A 23,404-nucleotide genomic window follows, 5' to 3' on the forward strand; every position below is an offset into this window, starting at 1 on the left:
CCAGTGGCTTAGAAGTCTGAGGCAGGAGTATTGCAAGTTCAAAGCCACCCTGTACAACACAGTGAGGCCCTAGGTAACTAGCAAGAACCTCTTTTAAAATAAAAAGTTAAAAATGCCTGAGGATATTGCTCAGTGGTTAAACACTGCTGAGTTCAAATCCTAATTACTAAAAAAAATCCAGTGGAAATCATCTCCAATATTTTAGATTACTTTAAACATAGATTTTTCAAGGCCTCAAAGAAAAAGTACATATCCTGAAAAGTTGGATATAAAGAAAATATGCTAAGAGATCATCATCATCATCATACTCTTAGAAGTATATGGGAACATTGACACAAAATATGAAAATCTTTGAGAGAATACGAATGTAGTTCTAAGAGAAAAGTTTATATCATTGAATTCATATACCAAAGTAATAGAAAGATACCAAACAAATAATCTCATATTATATTTCAAGGCTCTAGAAAATAAAGTTGACCATAAAGAAAAATACCAGAAACTTCAAAAATTCTGAGATTATATCAAGAAGAAAAATTTAAGAATCACTGGTCTAGATGAAGGCTCTGAAGTAAAAGATAAGGGGATGCACAATTTTTTCAATGAAATATCAGTAAAGTTACCAAACCTTAAGAATGAGATAAAAATCTAAATACTAGAAGTATATGGGCCTCCAAATAATCATAATAGATTCACTCTGAGACACATTATAATGAAAATGTTTAACATACAGGATAAGGATAGTTTTTATAAAATCTTAATAGCTGCAATGAAAAAAATATCTGGTCACATTTAGAGGTAAACCATTCCAGATCTTAACTGATTTCTCCACAGACCCTAAAAGCCCAAAGGGCTTGGTATACACCAAGCTTTGAAAGGAAATGGATGCCAACAAAGAATACTATAGTCAGCAACATTAAGCTGCAGAATTTTATATGAAATTAAAACCTTCCATAATGACCATAAGCTAAAATAATTCATAACCAGAAACCTGTACTACAAGTCATACCCAATAAAATATTTTATGAAGAAAAAATAAAGAAATAAAAATAAAAAACAGAGAGTAAATACACTAAAAGAATAGATAATTAATACAGAATCAAGTCCAATTTAAACATTAAAAATAAATCAAAATGGCAGAAAATAAAAATCATCTCTCAATAATAACATTGAATATAAAAGGTCTAAACTCTTCAATCAAAAGCCATAGTTGGCAGATTGGATTACAAAACAAGACCCAGCTATATGCTGTCTGCAGGAGACTTACCTCGTAGGCAAACTGAAAGTGAACAAATGGGAAAAAACAAAGCATGCAAATGGTACTCTTAACCAAGCAGAGATAGCTATTCTTATTTCAGATAAATTTTACCTTGAGCCAAAAATAATCAGAAAAGACAAAGAATGTCAATTCATACTACTTAAGGGAATCATAAATCAACAAGATATAATAACCTTAAATATTTATGCCCCAAATAAAAGAGCACCTATGCATATCAATCGAATCCTTCTTAATATTAAGAATCCAATAGACCACAAAAATAATACTGGATGGCTTTAACACATTTCTCTTACCACTGGATAGATCACTGAGATACAAACTAACTAAAGATTCCACAAAACAAAAAAATACAATCAAAAATATTCATCTAAAACACTTCACGTGGAGGATACTTCACAGGCAAACCATAACAAATGGATAATAGAAGAAATCAGGGGAGAAATAATCTTAGAAGTATGTAGGAATAGTGATTCAAAATATGAAGATCTTTGGGACAATATGAATTCAGTTCCAAGAAAAAAGCTTATACCATTGAATTTATATACCAAAAGAATAGAAAGCTACCAAAAAAATAATCTCATATTATATCTCAAGGCTCTAAAAAAGCTGAAAAAAATACACACCAAAATCAGTAGAATACAGAAAATAGTATAAATCAGAGACAAATATCAATGAAATTGAAATGTAAAAAAACTATAAAATATCAACAAAATGAAGAGTTGGTTTTTTGAGAGGATAAAAAAATTAATAAACTGTTGGCTAAACTCACAAAATAAAGAGAAAAAACCTCAAATTAATAAAATCTAAAATGAAAAGGGAAAATATCACCATAGACAATACTAAAATCCAGTGGATCATCTGAAACTATTTTGGAAATTTATATTCCAATAAGCTAGAAAAGCTTGAAAATATTGACAAATTCCTAGAGACTTATGTCCTACTTAAATGGAAACACAGGATATAGAAAACTTAAACAGATGAATATCAAGTAATAAAATTGAAGCAGTTACCAAAAGCTTTCTAACAAAGACAAGCATAGAACTGGATGGATTATCAGCTGGATTCTACCAGACCTTAAAAGAAGAAACAATTCAAATTATTCTATGAAATAGAAAAGGAGGGACCTCTGTGAAGTTCATTATACAAAGCTGGTAGCACCTTGATAGTGAAAACAAAGACTCATAAACAAAGAAAACATCAGACCAACATTCTTGATAAACATATGCATAAATTATATGTATCGTTAATGAACTTTTATTTTATTTATTTATGTGTAGTGGTGAGAATCAAACCCAGTGCCTCAAACATACTAGGCAAGCACTCTACCACTAAGCTACAACCCCAGCCTTGCATAATTTTTTTTAAATAAAATATTGACAAACTACACACAAAACACATTTAAAAGACAGTATACCATGATCAAGTGAGTTTCATCCACTTGATGAAGGTAGGTTCAACATACAGAAATCAATAAATGTAATTCACCACATAAATATAGTCAAGATCAACAATCACATAATTATCTAAATAGATGCAGAGGAAGCACTTGACAAATATGGACACATTTATGTTTAAAACACTAGAAAAACTTGAGGTAAAAGGAACTTAACATTGTGAAGGCTATATATGACAAACCCAAGGCCAACATTTTTACTGAATGAAGAAAAACTGAAAGCATTTCCTCTAAATACAGGAAGAAGATAAGGATGCCAATTTTCACCACTTCTTTCAACATAGTTCTTGAAACTCTAGCCAGAATAATCAGGCAAGGAAAAAAATTAAGATGATACAAATAGGAATGAGATTGAGCTATCTGTTTGTTGATGACATGATCAGGTAATTGGAAGATCCAAAAATACACCAGAAGACTTCTGGAGCTCAGAAATGAGTTGTGCAAAGTAGCATGATACAAAATCAACAGCAATAAATCAATCACTTACCTAAACTCCAATAACAAATCTGGCAAAAATAAAGGCCATTCACAATATCCTCAAAATAATATATGAGAATCAATGAACAAAAGAGATAAGAGATGTTTACAATGAAAACTATAAAAAACTAAAGAAAAAAATTCGAGAAGAACTTACAAGATGGAAAGACCTTCCATGTTCTTAGATAGGCAGGAAGAAGGACACCTGGCAAGGAACTGCTAGCCTCCCCATAATAAAATAAAATAAAATAAAACAAAATAAAGTAAAAGGGGTTGAGGATGTAGCTCAGTGGTACAGAATCTCTGGGTTAAAACTCCAGAACTCCCCATTAAATAAATAAATAAATAAATTCTCAATGAATTGAACAGGGAATAGTGGAGTGAAGGGAGGTTAGAGGGTGAAGGGTGGTAATGGCGGGGAATAAATTGGAATGGGTTTTGTTTCATGCTTTTGTGAATATATCTGGATGGATCATGGTGTGGTTTATAGATAAATAAAAAAATGAATCTCTAAAATTTACTTGTGATAATCACACTTAAAAATTTTAAAACATAAAATTAGTTACAATTTATGAAAATAAATTAGTGGACTTCACGGGTACTTGTTGAATAAATATTTTGAGAATCCAAGGTGATAATCACTAAAAAAAAACCTTTCTAAACAAAGGAAAGGTCTTTGAGACTTTTCTGGCATAATTTATTGAATAGTCTAAATCTTAAAAAATATTTGAAAGGAAAAATTTCAATCTATTACAAAAAAATAGATAAGTAAATAAACAGCAACCCATATTTATTCTAAAAACAACATATCATTGGAATCTGTTGTGGTTCTTAAAATCACTGGATATGTTGCACATTTAGTTTGTAAAAATATAAATAACTTTAAGAATTGGCAAATTTCAGACTGATCGCCAGATGCAATCTTATTTTTCTAGAAACACACACACACATAGAGACACACACACATACACACACACACCCCTATACATTCCCTGATATTAAATAATATCTTTAATCATTTTTATCAGTTAAGACATTCATTATGTAACTTAGTCTTACATACAGAGTAATATAGAAATTTTTACTTTTGGGAGAAGAAACCAGAAAGATTTGTGTCAAAAGCACTGTGATAGAAATTGATTTCAGTCTTCTAAGTTCTTTCTAAAATTATCCTCTATTCTGGGTTGGTAATGATTTCCAGTCTACCCAATGTATCAGTGGTTTTCTTATCTATGGATTCAACCAACCAGGGTCAAAATTTGGGAAAAAAATGTTTTTACTGAGCACATACAGACATTTTGTTCTTGTCATCTTTCCCATACAATACAGTCTAAGAAGTACTTACACTGCACTAGATACTAAAGAGATGGTTTTTAAAACCCAGGAAAATGTACATAGTTTCTCTACAAATATTAGATCACGTCATATAGGGGACAGTAGTACCCTGGAGTGTAACATCTGTTGTGGTCCTAGACCCAATCCCTAGTGGATATCAAGGCACATGTACACCATTTTTAGGCCTGGAAAGACTAATTATTTTCAAAAGTGTATGTAACATCTAGATTCTGTGAAAAATTGGGATTTCCTAAATTTTTATATAAAAATTCAAGGACAAAACAATGCTGAAAGTAGTGAAGTATAAAAGCCATAACAAAGTTTATTTCTGCTAGAATTCTTGATATTCCCTGAGTGTATATTCTCAGTATATTCTCATAGAGAGGTTAGTTCAGTTAATTTTTTTTAAATCTCCATTCAAGGGAATGTATATATTAAATTTGAAGGTAAGGATGTGCTCTACCTTACATGTAAAGAGTGAGCATCCTGAAATTACCCTTTTAAAGAAAGTGATCTAAATTTTATTTTTCCTTGCAAGAAATTCTTTCCTGAAGAACAAACTGGGGCAAGCCATGTATTTTAAAATCCTGGCTGTAAAGACAATAAAGATGTCTATGATTAAATCTTTAAGAAGCAATTCAAGATAATTTAGTAATGATTTTGTTGCACACTGAAGATATCCTCAGATCTGCACAGCATAATAAATAAAGTAAGGAATGCATGCTGCTCTTAGGAGGATGGTTAAAATAAATGTGTGTCAGGGTTCCAGTTCAACAAGTACTTTTGTAACTAATATAAGTCCATTGTCTTTTCAAACTGAGAAATTCAGAATTACAATAATTTGGAGAGTACCATAAGCCAGTGGGGAACTAGTTAGGATGGAAAAGAGTTATATATTTGGGAGTGAGGAGACCTATGCACGACTGTGTTGGAAGAGAGGACATTAGTTAAAAACATGAAAAAGCAATGCTGTAAAAAGAATACCAACAAATATTCAAGAATATTATTCTGGGACAAAAAAAATGGGCTGCCTAAATACTTATTCAGAGCACATAGAATGATAAGAATTAAAGATATTTGGGTCTGGAAAAATGTAAACAGAGAATCAGGCTTCATGTCCCAGATCCTTTGCAGTTCGGAATCAAAAGAATTAGAGAACACTTACTCAGTGAAGTACGTGACTGAGGGTATTATTGACATTCAATATTGAATAGTCAGGAACTCTGGTTACTTGGATGAGTGAAGGGATTTAATCAATTCTGAATTTACATCTAATGCCAATACCAGTGCAGGTTGGTGGTGAGATGGGGTTACACAAAGTGGGAGAAAGAAAAACATACCTGACAAAATTATTATAGAAACAGTGTCAGAGAGAAAAATCAATCTGAAGTTAGCTGAACCAGGACATGCATAGTGGGCAGCTGCATTTAGATGTTTCCTGTATTTCTCAATTTATAAGCAGAAACTATGGCAGACAGCACCATGTTGAGGCCCCCTAATCTTGGCCTCTAAGACTGCATTTTAAGGAAACATAATCCCCTACATCTTAATCTCCCCGATATATGACAATAAATAGTATCATGGAGAAATGACCTGGTTTCAAGCTGACTGAATGATTTATACAGTTAGAGTGCTATGCTCCTAAAGCCAGTGAAACTCACTGTCTAACAGAAGGAAAAGAGCATGGTCCCCTGCACTGCTCAAATGTACAGTGTTTCTCCCCCGGCCCCACCCCGCACACTGAAGATTCCAAGGTATACACAAAGTATCCTGTTCATATCTGAGGAGGGTTCAGATTGCTGGACAGGATGCACAGTTGCCAGGTCCTCTGCAATATGACAATACCTACAGGTTTTCAGGTGAGTCATGGAATCTTTGGAGCCACCTAGTTCTGCACAGGAAAAGGCAATCCATGGTGCTTCTCCCCATGAACCAAGAAAACAAACAAACAAAAAAAAAAAACTGACTGATGCCATGTAAGGATCCGGCTACAAAGATGGGAATAGCACAAAGTATCCAGGTGGCCTGCTGGCTTAAAGGCAAACATCCAACTACCCAAATCAGCCCAGGTTTGTGCTTGGAATAAAGAGGAGGATGGTGTGGGGACTGGTTGTATAGACTACAATAATAGAGCTCCACATAACCTTAAAGAATATATATATATATATATATATATATATATATATATATATATATATATATATACACATACACACACACACACACACACACACACACACACATATATATATATATATATATATATATATATATAGAGAGAGAGAGAGAGAGAGAGAGAGAATACAAACATATATACACACACATGCATACATCCCTCCTCCCAAAGCAGTACAAAATACTGAGTACACTACCTCCAGGCCAGAAAAAGCCTAAAAGTACCTGAAAAAGGTTATCTACATATTAAAGACCTCAATATAGAGAACTTTTAGCCCTTTTCTTATGTGTTTTATATTTTACCTGTATTGTTTCCTATGTTGTATTATTTGGCTTCCTGTCACTTCTTTTTATTTTATACTTTTAAATAAAATAAGAATACTTAAGAATTTTTCTTAAATTCAATATGAAATATTAATTGGCCTGAACACATATTTTTATTATATATGCACATATCAAAGCACCACATTTTACACTAGAAATAAAACAATATTTGGCTATTATACTTTAATTTTTATTAAAGGGGAGAATTTAGATGGTGAGCAATCAGGAGGATACATGAGATAATACAAACCATAAGATTTAAAAAGAGCAAAAATGATAAAAAATGATGTGTTTAAATTTTTAGGTGTTTATGGTTATATGATGTTTCCCTCCATGGGGGTCTCAATTATTGATTAAATTATTTTGGACTTTATGTATGCAATTATTGGTTGTGTATTTCTTGGGTAACTGTTTTAACACAGAGGAACATGGGCTATAATACCATTCATTTATATCTGGGGTTAAAGTGTCACAGATTCAGAAAAAGACAAAGCAGAATGTAATACAACCACACACAGGAAATTGAGGGGACAGTTTAAGATGTGCTTCCATTTTGATATTTAGGAGACAACCCCTAAATCAATAATAGTTAAACCTTAACAGCCTCTAAAACTAAAGCTGACATTGATTTCAGATAGAATCTAGCCATTGTCAAGATGTTACTTTATATCAAATTGTCATTTACTTATGTTTCTACTCCAGTTAATATGGCATCTGAAAAGAGGACATTTATTTTAAGTTAGATACACTATAGTTTAAGTTAGAAATGGTTGATAATAATATATATTTCAAGCATTTCTTTTATTAAAATACATTTCTTTATTTGGAAAATACAAAGGTAACTTTCATATTGTGCTTCTTAGACACAAATATTCAAATTAGATCAAGCTTAAAAAAATAAACTTTCTATTCAATGGCTTTATCTTCAAATTTTCACGCAATTCTTTGAAATATCCATTGGCTTCAAGTAAATTCCTGAGTCCAGTTCTCCAACTGTTTCACATATTTTGTATAACACCTTAGAATAGGCAGGTGCTTCAAGAAATTCCTTTGCCTACTTCAACCTAGTCTGTAGTGACCATTAATTGACCAGTTATATATCAGAGTACCTAAATTGTATCCAACTATCACTCAAGTCCAACATCTTGCAAAAAAAAAAAGAATACTAGGTAATTCATTTGGCTATATTACCTTATATTCATATTGTTACAACTCATGAAGCTTATTATCTTATTATTCATAAAAAACATGAAAGAATCTGGACCAAATATCCTCAAAATAGTTACATTTTTTATTATTTAATTTCTTATTGCTTATTCAAAATGTCTGAGGTTGGTGACTTATAAACAAAAAGAAACTTATTTTAAAGTTTTGGAGGCTCACAATGCATAGATCAGTTTATATGAGGCCTCATTGATAGGTGGCTTTGCAATAGCCCAGCACATGAGATGGGGAAATATTACATGACAAGACAGAAAGGCATAGAAATTTGGGGTGGGGGCAAGTTTCATTTTTTCTAACAATTTTCATGGGAGTGGGTAATCAGAGTTCTGTTAAGAAGTATGGTAATCCCTTCCAAAGGCAGAAAACATGATGATCTCATAACCCTCCCATAGTTGCCACTCCTTACAAGTAACATCACCAGTCAACACTGCTATGCTAAGAAAACCACATATCCAGCACATGAGTCTATAGTGACACATTGAAATCATATTCAAATCATAGCTATATGCAACAAAGAACAGTAATGGAGAGAAATAATTAAGGTATTTTGCTATGTGTATACCTAAACTAAATACAAAAGACAAAGTATTCTCCCAAAAAAGCAAGAAATTAAAAGACATATTGTAAAGATGATTTCAATTGAGCACATTGACTTTGCATTAAAATTATGAACTGCTATTACATCAATAGTTACAAGAAATTCTGAAACATTTTCTATTTAAAAAGACCTTGAATTCATTTGGATTGCAATATGGAAAAAATCACTATGGATATTTGATCTTGATTTTACATGGCTGGGTTCTTCAGAATTGAATGCTATTTATGTAGATTATGTTTTATTCACGTACATTTAGAATAACTCTGTGACCTGGTAAGAGTAAGTGTTGAGTGACTAAGGTGGATGAATGGATGGATGAACCATTGATCAAGTGATTCACCATTACACTATGAATGTCAGAGTCATACAAGTTATTCTCGCCCCATTAGTCTCTTAACTGCCCCTCTTACATCTTTGTTTTGGAGGGTATAGAGGATTGAGGCTAGGTGTGACAATGGTATAAAAGAGAGCAATGAACTTGCCTCAGTCTTGAGAATTTTCTGTTGGTGGCTGGAGATACATGCACATGACTGGAATGAAAAAGAGGGAAACCACCATAAGATGGGCTCCACATGTCCTGAAGACTTTCTGAAGTACAGTATTTGACTGCATCCTCAGTACTGCCCGAGCAATGACACCATAGGATGTCAGAATGAGGACGAGAGGTCTGATAACAACAATAGAGGTTGTGACCATGATGGTCATCTCATTAGCATGAGTATCAAAACAGGATAATTGCAGAAGTGCTGATACTTCAGAGAAGAAGTGATCAACTTGTAGAAGTCCACATAGAGGTACCCAGAGGATAAAGAGAGAATGAACTGCTGAGTTTGTAAAACCACATACCCAAGAAGCCACAGCAAGCAAGTGGCAGAGTCGAGGGTGCATGAGGACAGTGTAATGCAAGGGTTTACACATAGTCACATAACGGTCATAGGACATCACCACCAACAAGATGCACTCTGTTGTTCCCAATGCAAGGACGAAGTAAAGTTGAACCATGCAACCAGCATAAGAAATGGTCTTCTCTGGGCCCCAGAGGTTCACCAGCAGTTGTGGAATAGAGATGGTAGTGTAGCAGAGATCCAGAAAAGAGAGATTTGAGAGAAAGAAATACATAGAAGTATGGAGATGGGAATCCAGGTAAGATAAGATGATAATGAACATGTTGCCTGTCAATGTCATCAGGTAGAATATCAAGATCAGCACAAAGAAAACTACTTCCAGGTGAGGCCAATTAGAAAATCCCAATAGAATGAAGTAGTCTTCAGAGGTACCACTGAATTTTTCCATCATCATTTGTTTTATGTTACCTTAGGAAAATAATTTCATAAACACACACACACACACACACACACACACACACACACACATCATAAAACTTGATTCACAAACTGTAAGGATACATGAAGAAGTAACAAAAGTATTTTGAATGTCCAACCACTGTTTACTACTAGTATCATTTTCCCATATCCCTTTTCAAAGGACATGTGAATGTTCAATAAATATATGAAAATATGTTTAATATCTCTAGCAATTAGATAAATGCAAATTAAAACTATACTGAGATTTCATCTCATTCTAGTTAGAAAGATATGAACCACTGAACCTGAAGACTTTTTTCTCTAGGACAATGATCTACATAGTATTTAAATTGTCAACATAAGCTTTATCTCCTACAAACTTTTAATTCCTCAGTTTAGAAAAGAATTATTTATATTTAATGAAATTAATAAATATACTTTTTCATTTAATTTACTGTACATAGTGAATCTTATGTTCCTTTAAAAATAGTCTATATTTCATACGTATTTATGAATCTTAGGTGAGTCTTTTTCATCTGTTAGTCTTCAGTTTTTTATCAGAACAATAAGTAGTGGTTTTTGTTATATAGTTGCTGTAATAATACACAGCAGCCCAGCATTAAATATCTCTTTTTCTCTCTGAAACCTCCTCTCTTTCCAACTTATCACACAATTCAGTTGTCCTCCAATGGACAATTTTTTTTCTCTCATACTTACCAGTTTGCTATGGCAGGGAAAAAAATCACTTTAGAGCCACTTGTGATTTCTTGGTTTGGAGGGTCTCTTATTTTCTCATATTTTGTAAATGCAACTCCTGTAAAAGATGTCAAGAAGAGATAATGGATTGATTGGAAACAAGAAAATGTGGAAAAATTAGTTTGTTACTCAAACTACAAGACCCTAATAATTTTTTAACATTGGTAATGTAAAGAGTTAATAACTTGTTACCCTCATTCTTACTAAAAAGTCTGTAACCATCCAGAATAACCAGTCATGACATTTTAAAAAGAACGTTTAAAAAATCTATAACTGAATCAAAACCAATAATGCTCCAATAGTAAATCATGAAGATTCCTTAACTTGGGGGTCACTGCCAGTTGAGGGGTAATAAAAATTTTCAAGAGGTTTAAAATTTTATTTTTCCTTAGAATGAGAAGTAGGGTCCCAAGTGTTATGCTTTCCCTGATGTAGATGTAATTATCTGTCTTCTGTAGTTGTCCCCATGACTTAATGTATTAACCAGAACTAAGTGGGAGCTCTGAGATAACTTTATAGCATGCTAAAGATGATTCATGCTATAAAGATAGATAAAAAGGGGTACGAAGGGAGGGACAAAAATTAGCAGCTTCAAGTAGTGAAAAGGCACAGATTGCATGATTCCTTTTTCTTCTTAGTAAAAAGTGGGGAATAAAGACCTTATCAAAATTAATTTTGTGATCTGAGGATATGATCAATGTATGGGCATCAGCATTATAGAAGGAAAAGTGGTTGCTTTTCCTCATCCTTTTTGCCACTGGCTAACATTTGTTGATTCTAATCATATTATTCTTTTGTACTCTTACCTAGTGCTTAAATGATACCTAAGCAATTCCTTTTAATTCCATCCTTCCTGCATCTGTTCATATTCCCTGCGTGTCATCTTCTCTACTTATCCCTCACCATGTATGGATGACCTGGTCACTGGTGTTGGTCTCCTTGAAATCACCAGCTTAAATGTCTGTCTACAACTTAAGTTCTCATCCACTATACCAACTTAGTAAAACTGAATATTAAAGCAACTGTGATTACCATTACAACAGAAGACAGACCTAAGTGTACTAAACATATTTGTATCCAGAAGGAGAAACTCATTAGAGCTATCAGTGTATCAGGGGATGGAACCTTACCTTAGAGCAATAGGGACCTTACAAACAAATGAGGATTGTGATGTTCTCCTCAATTGAGGCCACTGGGATTCTAAGTCCCAAATTGTCAATTAATGCCTTTCAAGGAATTGCACTTGCTAGGCCCATTTCTCGAAAAGCTTTCAGTGAAATATTGCAATTTCATACCCACCAGGGTATAGTCATTATCACCAGTCCAAACATTAGTCAGAATTATAATTTAATGTGTTTTCCAGAAAGTGAATGCATTGCCCTGAATTACTTGAAATTTCTTTCCCGCTTCCTCATCAGGCTAAGGGCTACATTTGAGGAACAGTAATATAAGTTCTTTTGTGGATAGATCCAAGTGGTATTCAAATTATGTATCATTAAAATATGACTGTACTAAAACTTAGTTGTATAATCACACTCTAAAACATAAAACTTTTATTATAAAATTAATCAAAATTTATGAGAGGAAATTTGTTGATTTTTATACCTACTTGTTGAATAAATATTTTGAGTTCAAGGTGATAAGTGGTAAAAATAAACTTCTAAGTTAGTCCCATAGTTTACCTATTATGAATTGTGCTTCTATAAACATTAATGTGGCTGAGTCCCTGTAGTATGCTGTTTCAAAGTCCTTTGGGTATAGACCAAGGAGAGGGATAGCTGGGTCAAATGGTGGTTCCATTCCCAGTTTCCTATGAAATCTCCATACTGCTTTCCATATTAGCTGCACCAATTTGCAGTCCCACCAGCAATGTATGAGTGTACCTTTTTCCCCACATACTTGCCCACACTTATTGTTGTTTGTCTTCATAATAGCTGCCATTATGACTGAAATGAGATGATATCTTAGAGTAGTTTTGATTTGCATTTCTCTAATTGCTAGAGATGATGAATAATTTTTATATATTTGTTGATTGATTGTATATCCTCTACTGAAAAGTGTCTGTTCAGGTCCTTGACCCATTTATTGATTGGGTTATTTGGTTTTTTGGTGCTTAGCTTTTTGAGTTCTTTATATACCCTAGAGATTCATGCTCTATCTGATGTGTGAGGGGTTAAAATTTGCTTCCAAGATGTAGGTTCTCTATTCATCTCACAGATTGTATCTTTTGCTGAGAAAAAAACTTTTTAGTTTGAATCCAAACCCACTTATTGATTCTTGGTTTCAATTCTTGCACTATAGAAGTCTTACTAATGAATTTGGGGCTTAATACCACATGTTGAAGATTAGGGCCTGCTTTTTTTTCTGTTAGATATAGTCTCTTGTTTAATTCCTAGGTCTTTGATCCACTTTGAGTTGAATTTTGTGCATGGAGAAAGACAGGGGTTTAATTTTATTTTGTGCATATAGATTTCCAGTTTTCCCAGCACCATTTGATGAAGAGACTATCTTTTCTCTAATGCATGAATGGATAAAAAATGTGGCATATATACACAATGGAATATTACTCAGCAATAAAAGAGAATAAAGACATGGCATTTGCAGGTAAATCGATGCAGTTGGAGAAGATAATGCTAAATGAATTTAGCCAATCTCCCCAAAAAACAAATGGCGAATGTTTTCTCTGATATAAGGTGACTGACTCATAGTGGAGTGGGGAGGTGGAGCATGGGAGGAATAAAGGAACTCTAGATAGGGCAGGGGGATGGAAGGGGAAGGGATGAGGCAGGGGGTTAGAAAGGGTAGTAAAATGTGATAGACATCATTATCCAAAGTACATGTATGAAGACATGAATTTGTGTGAACATACTTTATATACAACCAGAGATATGAAGAATTGTGCTCTATATGTGTACTAAGAATTGTAATGCATTCCAGTGTAATCTATGCTTTAAAAATCAATTAAATTTTTTTTCTATTATGAGAAAAAATATATTCTGTTTCCAGAACCTTAAAAAAAACAAAAAAAGAAACTTCTAAAACAAACAAGTGGTCATTTAGTCTTTTCTGATATTTTAGTTAAGGGTCAAGATCTTAAACAAATAATTGCAAAGAAAATCTCTTGTTCTCCCCATGCCTAAACATTGTCTGCAACCCAGTTCATTCTGAAAAAGAGCACAGTATTTGATTCCATCACAAATATTTTGTAAATTTAATTTGTAAAAATATTAAAAATTCTCAAATTTCTGATTGAATGCCATATGAGATCAAGCATACATACTCAAACACAAAAATTCCTGATATTAAGTAATAGCTTTGATAACTTTTATTAAGTTGTTCATTGTGTAACTTATCTCAAATGCAAAGAAAGGTAGAATTTTTTTTAATTTCAAGAGGAAAAAAAACTAGCTAGCAATATTTGTTTCAAAAGCACTATGATAGAAACTGGGTCCAGTTTTCTGAAATCCATAGCAAAGTTTATTTGTACTAGAATTCTTGATATTTCCCTAGTATGTATGTTCAGTATATTCTCACAGGGAGGTTAGTTTAGTTAATTTGTTTTAAATCTCCATTGAGGGAATGCATGTATTAAATTTGAAGTTAAAGATGTGTTTTATCTTAAATGTAAACCATGAGCAATCCTGAAATTACCTTTTCAGAGAAAGTGATTTAAACTTTCATTTTCCCATGCAAAAAAATCCTTTCCTGAAGAATGAAAAGAGGAGACCCATGCATTTAAAACCTGGTTGTAAAGACAGAAAATATGCATATGGTGAAATTCTTAAGAGACAATTCAAAATAGTTTAGTAATGATTTGTTGCACACCAGGGATGTTCTCAGATCTGCATAGCAAAATAAACAAGACAAAGAATGCATGCTGCTCTAAGGGGGTGATTAAAATAAATGTCCAGGTTCTAATTCAATAAATACTTTTGGTTAAATACTAACAATATATAATGCATAATCAAAAGCTTATTTTGTGGGGTTAGGGCTGTGGCTCAACAGTAGTGCACTTGCCTGGCATGTGTGAGGCACATAGTTTTATTCTCAGCACTGTATGTAAATAAATAAAATAAAGGTCTATCAACAACCAAAAAATTAATTAATTAATTTTTGTAAAAAAGCTTGTTTTGCCGTAGTTAATTTTCTGGTCATTTTATATACTAAGGGAATAAATATCAACACCCCTGATGCTGTAGGAGGTCTCATAATTGCAATACCCTCATTTCATGAGTGAGTGGATTGAGAGAAGCTATGACAGTGACTGAGCTGGAGGATTCGCATCCAGGTATGGAGTCTGAATTCCTGCTCCTCACCACTCCATTCAACTATGTGTACAAAACTGTATCCAGTGTCTTAAAAATCCATGGAAATGTCGTGTTCAAGGTGGGAGAGATGTTGCTCTAAAGTTCTTTACCACAGAGAGACTGTCCCTGAGAAAGAGCTGTGGTGGCCAAAGTCACCCAGCTTTGCAGGTTAAGAAAGGATTTGAATTTGGAAGTGAACCTCTCACATATATTTCACCATCCTTGTAGGGACACATTCTCAATTAATCCCCAGGTTGGCTGTGAAAACAAATATCTCACCTATCACTGGAAGAATAATCATTATTTCTTTTCTTTATTTATTTTTTTGGGAGTGTGTACTAGGGATTTAACCCAGGGGCATTTAAACACTGATCCACATCCCCAGCCCACCACCCTTTTTAGAAATTTTTGAGACAGGGTCTTGATAAGTTGCTTGGGGACTTACTAAATTGCTGAAGCTGGCTTTGAACTATTGATCCTCCTGCCTTAGTCTCTGGAGGCACTGTGATTACAGGTGGGTTCTACCATGCCTGTCCTCATTATTTCAAGTGTACTTAACACCTACATAATAATTTTTATGACATTGTTTCAACCAGTCCCTACCTAGAACAATCAATTGTTAGGTTTAAAAGCTTTAATAAATTCAGGTTAAAAAACAAAAAAAAAAAATTTGTAGCTAATATAAGTCCATGTGAAATTCAGAATAACAATTCTTTGGAGAGGACTATAAGCCAGTGGGGCACAAATTAGGGTCAACAAGAGTTATATATTTGGTAGTGAAAAGACCTATGCTCAACTGTGTTGAAAGAGAGGACACTGGATATAAACATGGGAAACAAACGCCATAAAAAGAATATTAACAATATTCCAAAATATGCTTCTTGAACAGAATAAGAAAAACTAACTAAATACTCTAAAAAAAGAAAAGAAAAAAGAAGAGAAAGAAAGAAAGAAAGAAAGAAAGACAAAAACAAAAAAGAAGATGCAGATGGAGAAGGAGAGGAATTAAAGACATTTGGATCTTGTAAAATGTCAAAAAACAGTCTTCATGTCCCAGCTCTTCTGCAATTCAAAATCCAAAGCACTGGAGAACAGTTACTCAGTGAAGTGAGTGATTGAGGACATTACTGAGGTTCAATATTGCATAGTCACAAACTCTTGTTACTGAATTTATATCTAATGCTAACGCCAAGCAGATTTGGTGGTGGGATTGGGTTACAGGAAATCAGAGAAAGAGAGACACAAGTGACAAAATTATTATAGAAACATATACATGCTTCTGATTATTGAGAAAGTAACCAAAAATATATATTGGAGAAACATAAATAAATATTTCTCCTTTGAAAACATTTAAGAAATGGTGGTGGGAAAATTGGATATCCTTGTGTAAATCAATGAGGCTAGATTACCATCTTTCACCCTAATAAAAGTAAACTCAAAATGTATCAAAGAGGGCTGGGGATGTGGCTCAAGCGGTAGCGCACTCGCCTGGTGTGCGTGCGGCCCGGGTTCAATCCTCAGCACCACATACAAACAAAGATGTTGTGTCTGCCAAGAACTAAAAAATAAATATTAAAAATTCTCTCTCTCTCTCTCTCTCTCTCTCTCTCTCTCTCTCTCTCTCTCTCCCCCCCCCTCTCACTCTCTCTTTAAAAAAAAAATGTATCAAAGACCTAACTATAATATTTAGGAGAAACATTTCAAGTTACAGGCAATGGCAAAGAGTTCCCTCTATAAGACCCCTATGTCCCAAGAAGAAGGGAAAAAAAAATCAATTCATGGGGTGGCATCATATTAAAACACTTCCGCATAGCAAAGGAAACAGTGTGAAGAATTAGAAAAGATCTTTTCAACTATTCCTCCAACACAGAAATAATGTTCAGAATATATAAAAATTAACAACTCAACATTAAAACTAAATAAATACCCAAACAATCATTGGGCAAATAAATCAAACACAGAAATTTCAAAAGAAGTACTGTCACAGGAAAGCAGGGAGCTAAAACTTTAAACCTCAGTTCTTGTGATCCATAAAAAGAAAATTTAAAGTCAAACACCAAACGTTATGCAAAAGAACTTTTTTTCTTTTTTTTTATTTTTTTCATCTTTCATACATTTGATTTAAGTGACTTATGCATTTCCATTTTTACCCCAAATACAAATTGCAGAATCACATCAGTTACACATTCACAATGTTTACATAATGCCATATTAGTGACTGTTGTATTCTGCTGTCTTTCCTATCTCCTACTACCCCCCCTCCCCTCCCCTCCCATCTTCCCTCTCTACCTCATCTGTTATTGTTCCGTTCTCTCCCTTCCCCCCCTTTCCCCTCACAACCTCATATATGTGATTTCGTATAACGATGAGGGTTTCCTTTAGTTTCCATGCAATTTCTCTTCTCTCTCCCTTTCCCTCCCATCACTCGTCTCAGTTTAATGTTAATCTTTTCCTCATGCTCTTTCCCCCTGTTCAGCTCTTAGTTGCTCTCCTTAAATCAAAGAAGACATTTGGCATTTGTTTTTTAAGGATTGGCTAGCTTCACTTAGCACAATCTGCTCTAATGCCATCCATTTCCCTGCAAATTCCATGATTTTGTCATTTTTTAGTGCTGCATAATACTCCATTGTGTATAGATGCCACATCTTTTTTATCCATTCATCTATTGAAGGGCATATAGGTTTGTTCCACAGTCTAGCTATTGTGAATTGTGCTGCTATGATCATTGATGTGGCAGTATCCCTATAGTATGCTCTTTTAAGGTCCTCAGGGAATAGTCCGAGGAGGGCGATAGCTGGGTCAAATGGTGGTTCCATTCCCAGCTTTCCCAGGAATCTCCATACTGCTTTCCATATTGGCCACACCAATTTGCAGTCCCACCAGCAATGTACAAGGGTACCATTTTCCCCACATACTCACCAGCACTTATTGCTGTTTGACTTCCTAATGGCTGCCAATCTTACTGGAGTGAGATGGTATCTTAGGGTGGTTTCGATTTGCATTTCTCTGACTGCCAGAGATGGAGAGCATTTTTTCATGTACTTATTAATTGATTGTATGTCCTCTTCTGAGAAGTGTCTGTTCAGGTCCTTGGCCCATTTGTTGATTAAGTTATTTGTTATCTTATTGTTTAATTTTTTGAGTTCTTTGTATATTCTGGAAATTAGGGCTCTATCTGAAGTGTGAGGAGTAAAGATTTGTTCCCAGGATGTAGGCTCCCTATTTACTTCTCTTATTGTTTCTCTTGCTGAGAAAAAACTTTTTAGTTTAAGTAAGTCCCATTTGTTTATTCTTGTTATTAACTCTTGAACTATGGGCGTCCTATTAAGGAATTTGGAGCCTGACCCCACAATATGTAGATCGGAGTCAACTTTTTCTTCTATTAGGTGCAGGGTCTCTGATTTGATATCAAGCTTCTTGATCCATTTTGCGTTAACATTTGTGCATGACAAGAGAAAGGGATTCAGTTTCATTTTGTTGCATATGGATTTCCAATTTTCCCAGCACCATTTGTTGAAGATGCTATCCTTCCTCCATTGCATGTTTTTAACCCCTTTATCAAATATAAGAAAGTTTTAATTTTGTGGAATGGTTTCTGTGTCCTCTATTCTGTACCATTGATCCACCTGTCTGTTTTGGTACCAGTACCATGCTCTTTTTGTTATTATTGCTTTGTAGTACAGTTTGAACTCTGGTATCGCTATACCTCCAGATTCACACTTCCTGCTTAGAATTGTTTTTGCTATTCTGGGTCTTTTGTTATTCCATATGCATTTCATGATTGCTTTATCTATTTCTACAAGAAATGCTGTTGGGATTAAGATTGGCATCTCATTAAACCTGTAGAGAACATTGGGTAATATCGCCATTTTGATAATGTTAGTTCTGCCTATCCATGAACAGGGTACATTTTTCCATCTTCTAAGATCTTCTTCTATCTCTCTCTTTAGGGTTCTGTAGTTTTCATTGTATAAATCTTTCACCTCTTTTGTTAGGTTGATTCCCAAATATTTTATTTTTTTTTGAGGATATTGTGAATGGAATGGTTTTCTTCATTTCCATTTCAGAAGTTTTGTTGCTGATATACAGGAATGCCTTTGATTTATGCGTGTTGATTTTATATCCTGCCACTTTGCTGAATTCATTTTTTAAATCTAGCAGTTTCTTTGTAGACCCTTTTGGGTCTGTTAAGTATATTATCATGTCATCCGCAAATAGCGATAATTTAAGTTCTTCTTTTCCTATTTTTATGCCTTTAATTTCTTTTGTCTGTATAATTGCTCTGGCTAGTATTTCAAGAACTAAATTGAATAGAAGTGGTGAGAGAGGGCATCCCTGTCTAGTTCCAGATTTTAGAGGGAATGCCTTCAGTTTTTCTCCATTTAGAATGATGTTAGCCTGAGGCTTAGCATATATAGCTTTTACAATGTTGAGGTAAGTTCCTGTTATCCCTAGTTTTTCTAGTGTTTTGAACATAAAGGGATGCTTTGTCAAATGCTTTTTCTGCATCTATCAAGATGATCATATGGTTCTTATCTTTAAGTCTATTGATGTGGTGAATAACATTTATTGATTTCTGTATATTGAACCAGCCTTGCATCCCAGGGATGAATCCTACTTGATCATGGTGCACAATTTTTTTGATATGCTTTTGCATTCGATTCGCCAGGATTTTATTGAGAATTTTTGCATCTAAGTTCATTAGAGATGTTGGTCTGTAGTTTTCTTTCTTTGAAGAGTCTTTGTCTGGTTTCGGGATCAGGGTGATGTTGGCCTCATAGAATGAATTTGGAAGAGCTCCTTCTTTTTCTATTTCTTGAAATAGCTTGAAAAGTATTGGTATTAATTCTTCTTTGAAGGTTTTGTAAAACTCCACTGTATACCCATCCGGTCCCGGGCTTTCCTTAGTTGGTAGTCTTTTGATGGCCTCTTCAATTTCTTCTTTTGTTATTGGTCTGTTTAAATTGTGTGTGTCTTCCTGACTCAATCTGGAAAGGTCATATGACTTAAGAAATTTATCGATATCTTCACTATCTTCTATTTTATTGGAATATAGGGTTTCAAAATACTTTCTAATTATCTTCTGTATTTCTGTAGTGTCTGTTGTGATATTGCCTTTTTCATCCCATATGTTAGTAATTTGAGTTCTCTCTCTTCTTCTCTTCGTTAGCATGGCTAAGGGTCTGTCGATCTTATTTATTTTTTCAAAGAACCAACTTTTAGTTTTATCAATTTTTTCAATGGTTTTTTTTTGTTTCAATTTTGTTGATTTCCACTCTGATTTTAATTATTCCTTGTCTTCTACTACATTTGCTGTTGTTTTGCTCTTCCTTTTCTAGGGTTTTAAGATGTAGTGTGAGTTCATTTATTTGTTGGTTTTTTTCTTTTTTTTTTTTGAGGAATGAACTCCAGGAAATAAATTTCCCTCTTAAAACTGCTTTTATTTTGTCCCATAGATTCCGGTATGTTGTGTCTGTATTGTTGTTCATCTCTAAGAATTTTTTGATTTCCTCCTTTATATCTTCTGTAACCCATTGGTCATTCAGTAACATATTGTTCATTTTCCAGGTGATGCAGAATTTTTCCTTCCTTCTTTTATCATTGATTTCCAGTTTCATTCCATTATGGTCAGATATGGTGCATGGTATTATCTCCACACCTTTATATTTACTGAGAGTTGCCCTATGGCATAATATATGGTCTATCTTTGAGTAGGATCCATGTGCTGCTGAGAAGAATGTGTATCCACTTGATGATGGTTGATATATACTATATGTCGGTTAAGTCTAGGTTATTGATTGCGTTATTGAGTTTCATAGTTTCTTTGTTCAGCTTTTGTCTAGAGGATCTATCCAATGGCGAGATCGGTGTGTTGAAGTCCCCCATAATTATTGTGTTGTGGTCTATTTGACTCTTGAACTTGAGGAGAGTTTGTTTTATGAACGTTGCTGCACGATTTTTTGGTGCATACAAATTGATAATTATTATGTCTTGATGGTGGATGGTTCCTTTTAACAGTATATAGTGTCCTTCTTTATCCCTTTTGACTGCCTTAGGTTTGAAGTTGATTTTATTTGATATGAGTATGGCCACTTCTGCTTGCTTCCAAGGGCCATGTGAGTGGTATGATTTTTCCCAACCTTTCACATTCAGCCTGTGTACGTCTTTTCCTATCATATGAGTCTCCTGAAGGCAGCATATTGTTGGATTTGTTTTTTTAATCCAGGTTACTAGCCTATGTCTCTTGATTGGTGAATTTAAGCCATTAACATTTAAGGTTACAATTGAAATATGGTTTGTACTTCCAGTCATGTTTATTTATTTATTTATTTTAGTTTGGCTAGTTTTCCCTCTTTGGTTATTTTTCTCCCCCTTTACTGAGATACCTCCCACTGTTAGTTTTGGGCGCTATTTTTCAATTCCTCTTCTTGTAGTATTTTGCTCAAAATGCTTTGCAGTGCTGGTTTTCTGGCTGCAAATTCTTTTAACTTTTGTTGATCCTGAAATATTTAAATTTCATTGTCAAATCTGAAGCTTAGTTTTGCTGAATAGAGTATTCTTCGTTGGAATCCATTATTTTTCAGAGTTTGAAATATGTTGTTCCAGGATCTTCTCGCTTTCAAAGTCTGTGATGAAAAATCAGTTGTTAACCTAATTAGTTTACCCCTGAATGTAATCTGCCTCCTTTCTCTCGTAGCTTTTAATATTCTCTCCTTGTCCTGTATGTTAGCTATCTTCATAATTATGTGTCTTGGAGTTGGTCTATTATGGTTTTGAATGTTTGGGGTCCTGTAGGCTTCCAGGATTTGGCAATCCATTCCATCTTTCATCTCTGGGAAGTTTTCTAGGATTATTTTATTTAATAAGTTATCCATTCCTTTGGATAACTTTTTTAAGCATCTTTTCTGTGTTGACTATATTCTTTTCAGGTTGATAAACTTTGTCTTCATTATCTGATGTTCTGACTTCTACTTGATCTATTCTATTTGTAATATTCTCGTTAGCGCTTTTAATCTGGTTTATGGTTTCTTGCATTTCTAGGATTACTGTTTGCTTTTTTAAAAAAAATCTCTGTCTGCTGGTAAAGCTCGTTCTTTGCAGATTGAATTTGTGTGTTTAGTTCCTTTTCAAAATATACTTTCAATGCTTGGACTTGCTGTCTCATGTCTTCTCTAATATTCCGTTCCATCTGAGTTAGGTATGCCTTGATTTCTTTCCCTGTCCATGTTTCTGATTCTTCTAGGTCCTCCTGTATATTTAAGTTGTCCTGCTTTGTTTGTAATCCTTTTTTTTTTCCCTTGTTTTTTTATGTTGTTCACGTTGCTTTCCAGCTCTGACAGCTTTGTAACTGCTTTCTCCTATACATTTCTTTTGGCTTTGTATATCTCTGTTGTCTCTCCTTTGTGGTGGGAGATTATGCCTAGAAATGTTGGGCTTTGTTGTACTTGAAAGCTGATTCATTCATTTCATAAAAGGCTTCTAGGTTCTGTATGCATATAGTGATTTGTTGTTTGTTCTTAGGACTATATGTTTAAGTTAGGTGTTATAGTGGTACGATTGTTAGTATGTCTTGGCTACTTTAGAAGATTGCTCCACTGAAGTTGGATACTACCCGGCAATTGGATCAGGGTGTTGGTAATAGCTAGGTATTTGGAAGTCTTATAGACAGCCTCGAGACATTCACCTATTTGCATTTAGACAATTACACGAAATGGAAGATGTAACGCTTGGGATGAAAGTTGGGGGGTAGGGGAATGAAGGTGCTCTTAAAAAGAAAGGATAGAGAGATAGATAGATTAGAGGAGAATGAAAAGAACAATAAAACTTGAAATGGGAAAGAAAGAGAGAAGGAAAGGGGGATAAGGAACAGAGAGAGAAGAACAAGAAAAAAATAACAACAACAGCAACAACAACAACAAATTAAAGTCTTAGAGATCCACTTTCTTCTCTTCCAGTAGGTGGAGCTGTGCCCTCCGAGCAGAGCTTCTGCTCGCTACCTGCTGATAGCAATCCCTGTAGGGCGTCTCCTGGGATTCCCTCAGACTTGTCAGTCCAGAGCCGTTTCACTTCTCTGGCCCTTACCCCCCTTCCTCCTGTCAGCCAGCCAGCCAGGTCCTGTTCCCTAGAAGTGATTCCCCAGAGATCTAGTTATACTTTCAGCCCCACCACGTGTCC

General features: G+C 34.3%; 1 protein-coding gene and 1 pseudogene across 1 annotated transcript; one reads left to right on the forward strand and one right to left on the reverse strand.

Annotated features, from left to right (window-relative positions):
• Positions 1 to 23,404, forward strand: part of LOC143402140 (olfactory receptor 2J3-like) — a 78,502-nt pseudogene that overhangs the window by 19,014 nt on the left and 36,084 nt on the right.
• On the reverse strand, positions 9,346 to 10,158 carry LOC143400855 (olfactory receptor 2J3-like). Its single transcript, XM_076857829.1, has one exon. The coding sequence runs from the start codon at positions 10,156 to 10,158 to the stop codon at positions 9,346 to 9,348; it is 813 nt and encodes a 270-aa protein (XP_076713944.1).

Source organism: Callospermophilus lateralis, chromosome 6 (assembly GCF_048772815.1).
Source record: "Callospermophilus lateralis isolate mCalLat2 chromosome 6, mCalLat2.hap1, whole genome shotgun sequence".
Lineage (NCBI taxonomy): Eukaryota > Metazoa > Chordata > Mammalia > Rodentia > Sciuridae > Callospermophilus > Callospermophilus lateralis.

Coding starts and splice junctions, on each gene's coding strand:
- LOC143400855 (XM_076857829.1), bottom strand. CDS start 10,158: ATGATGGAAAAATTCAGTGGTACCTCTGAAGACTACTTCATTCTATTG.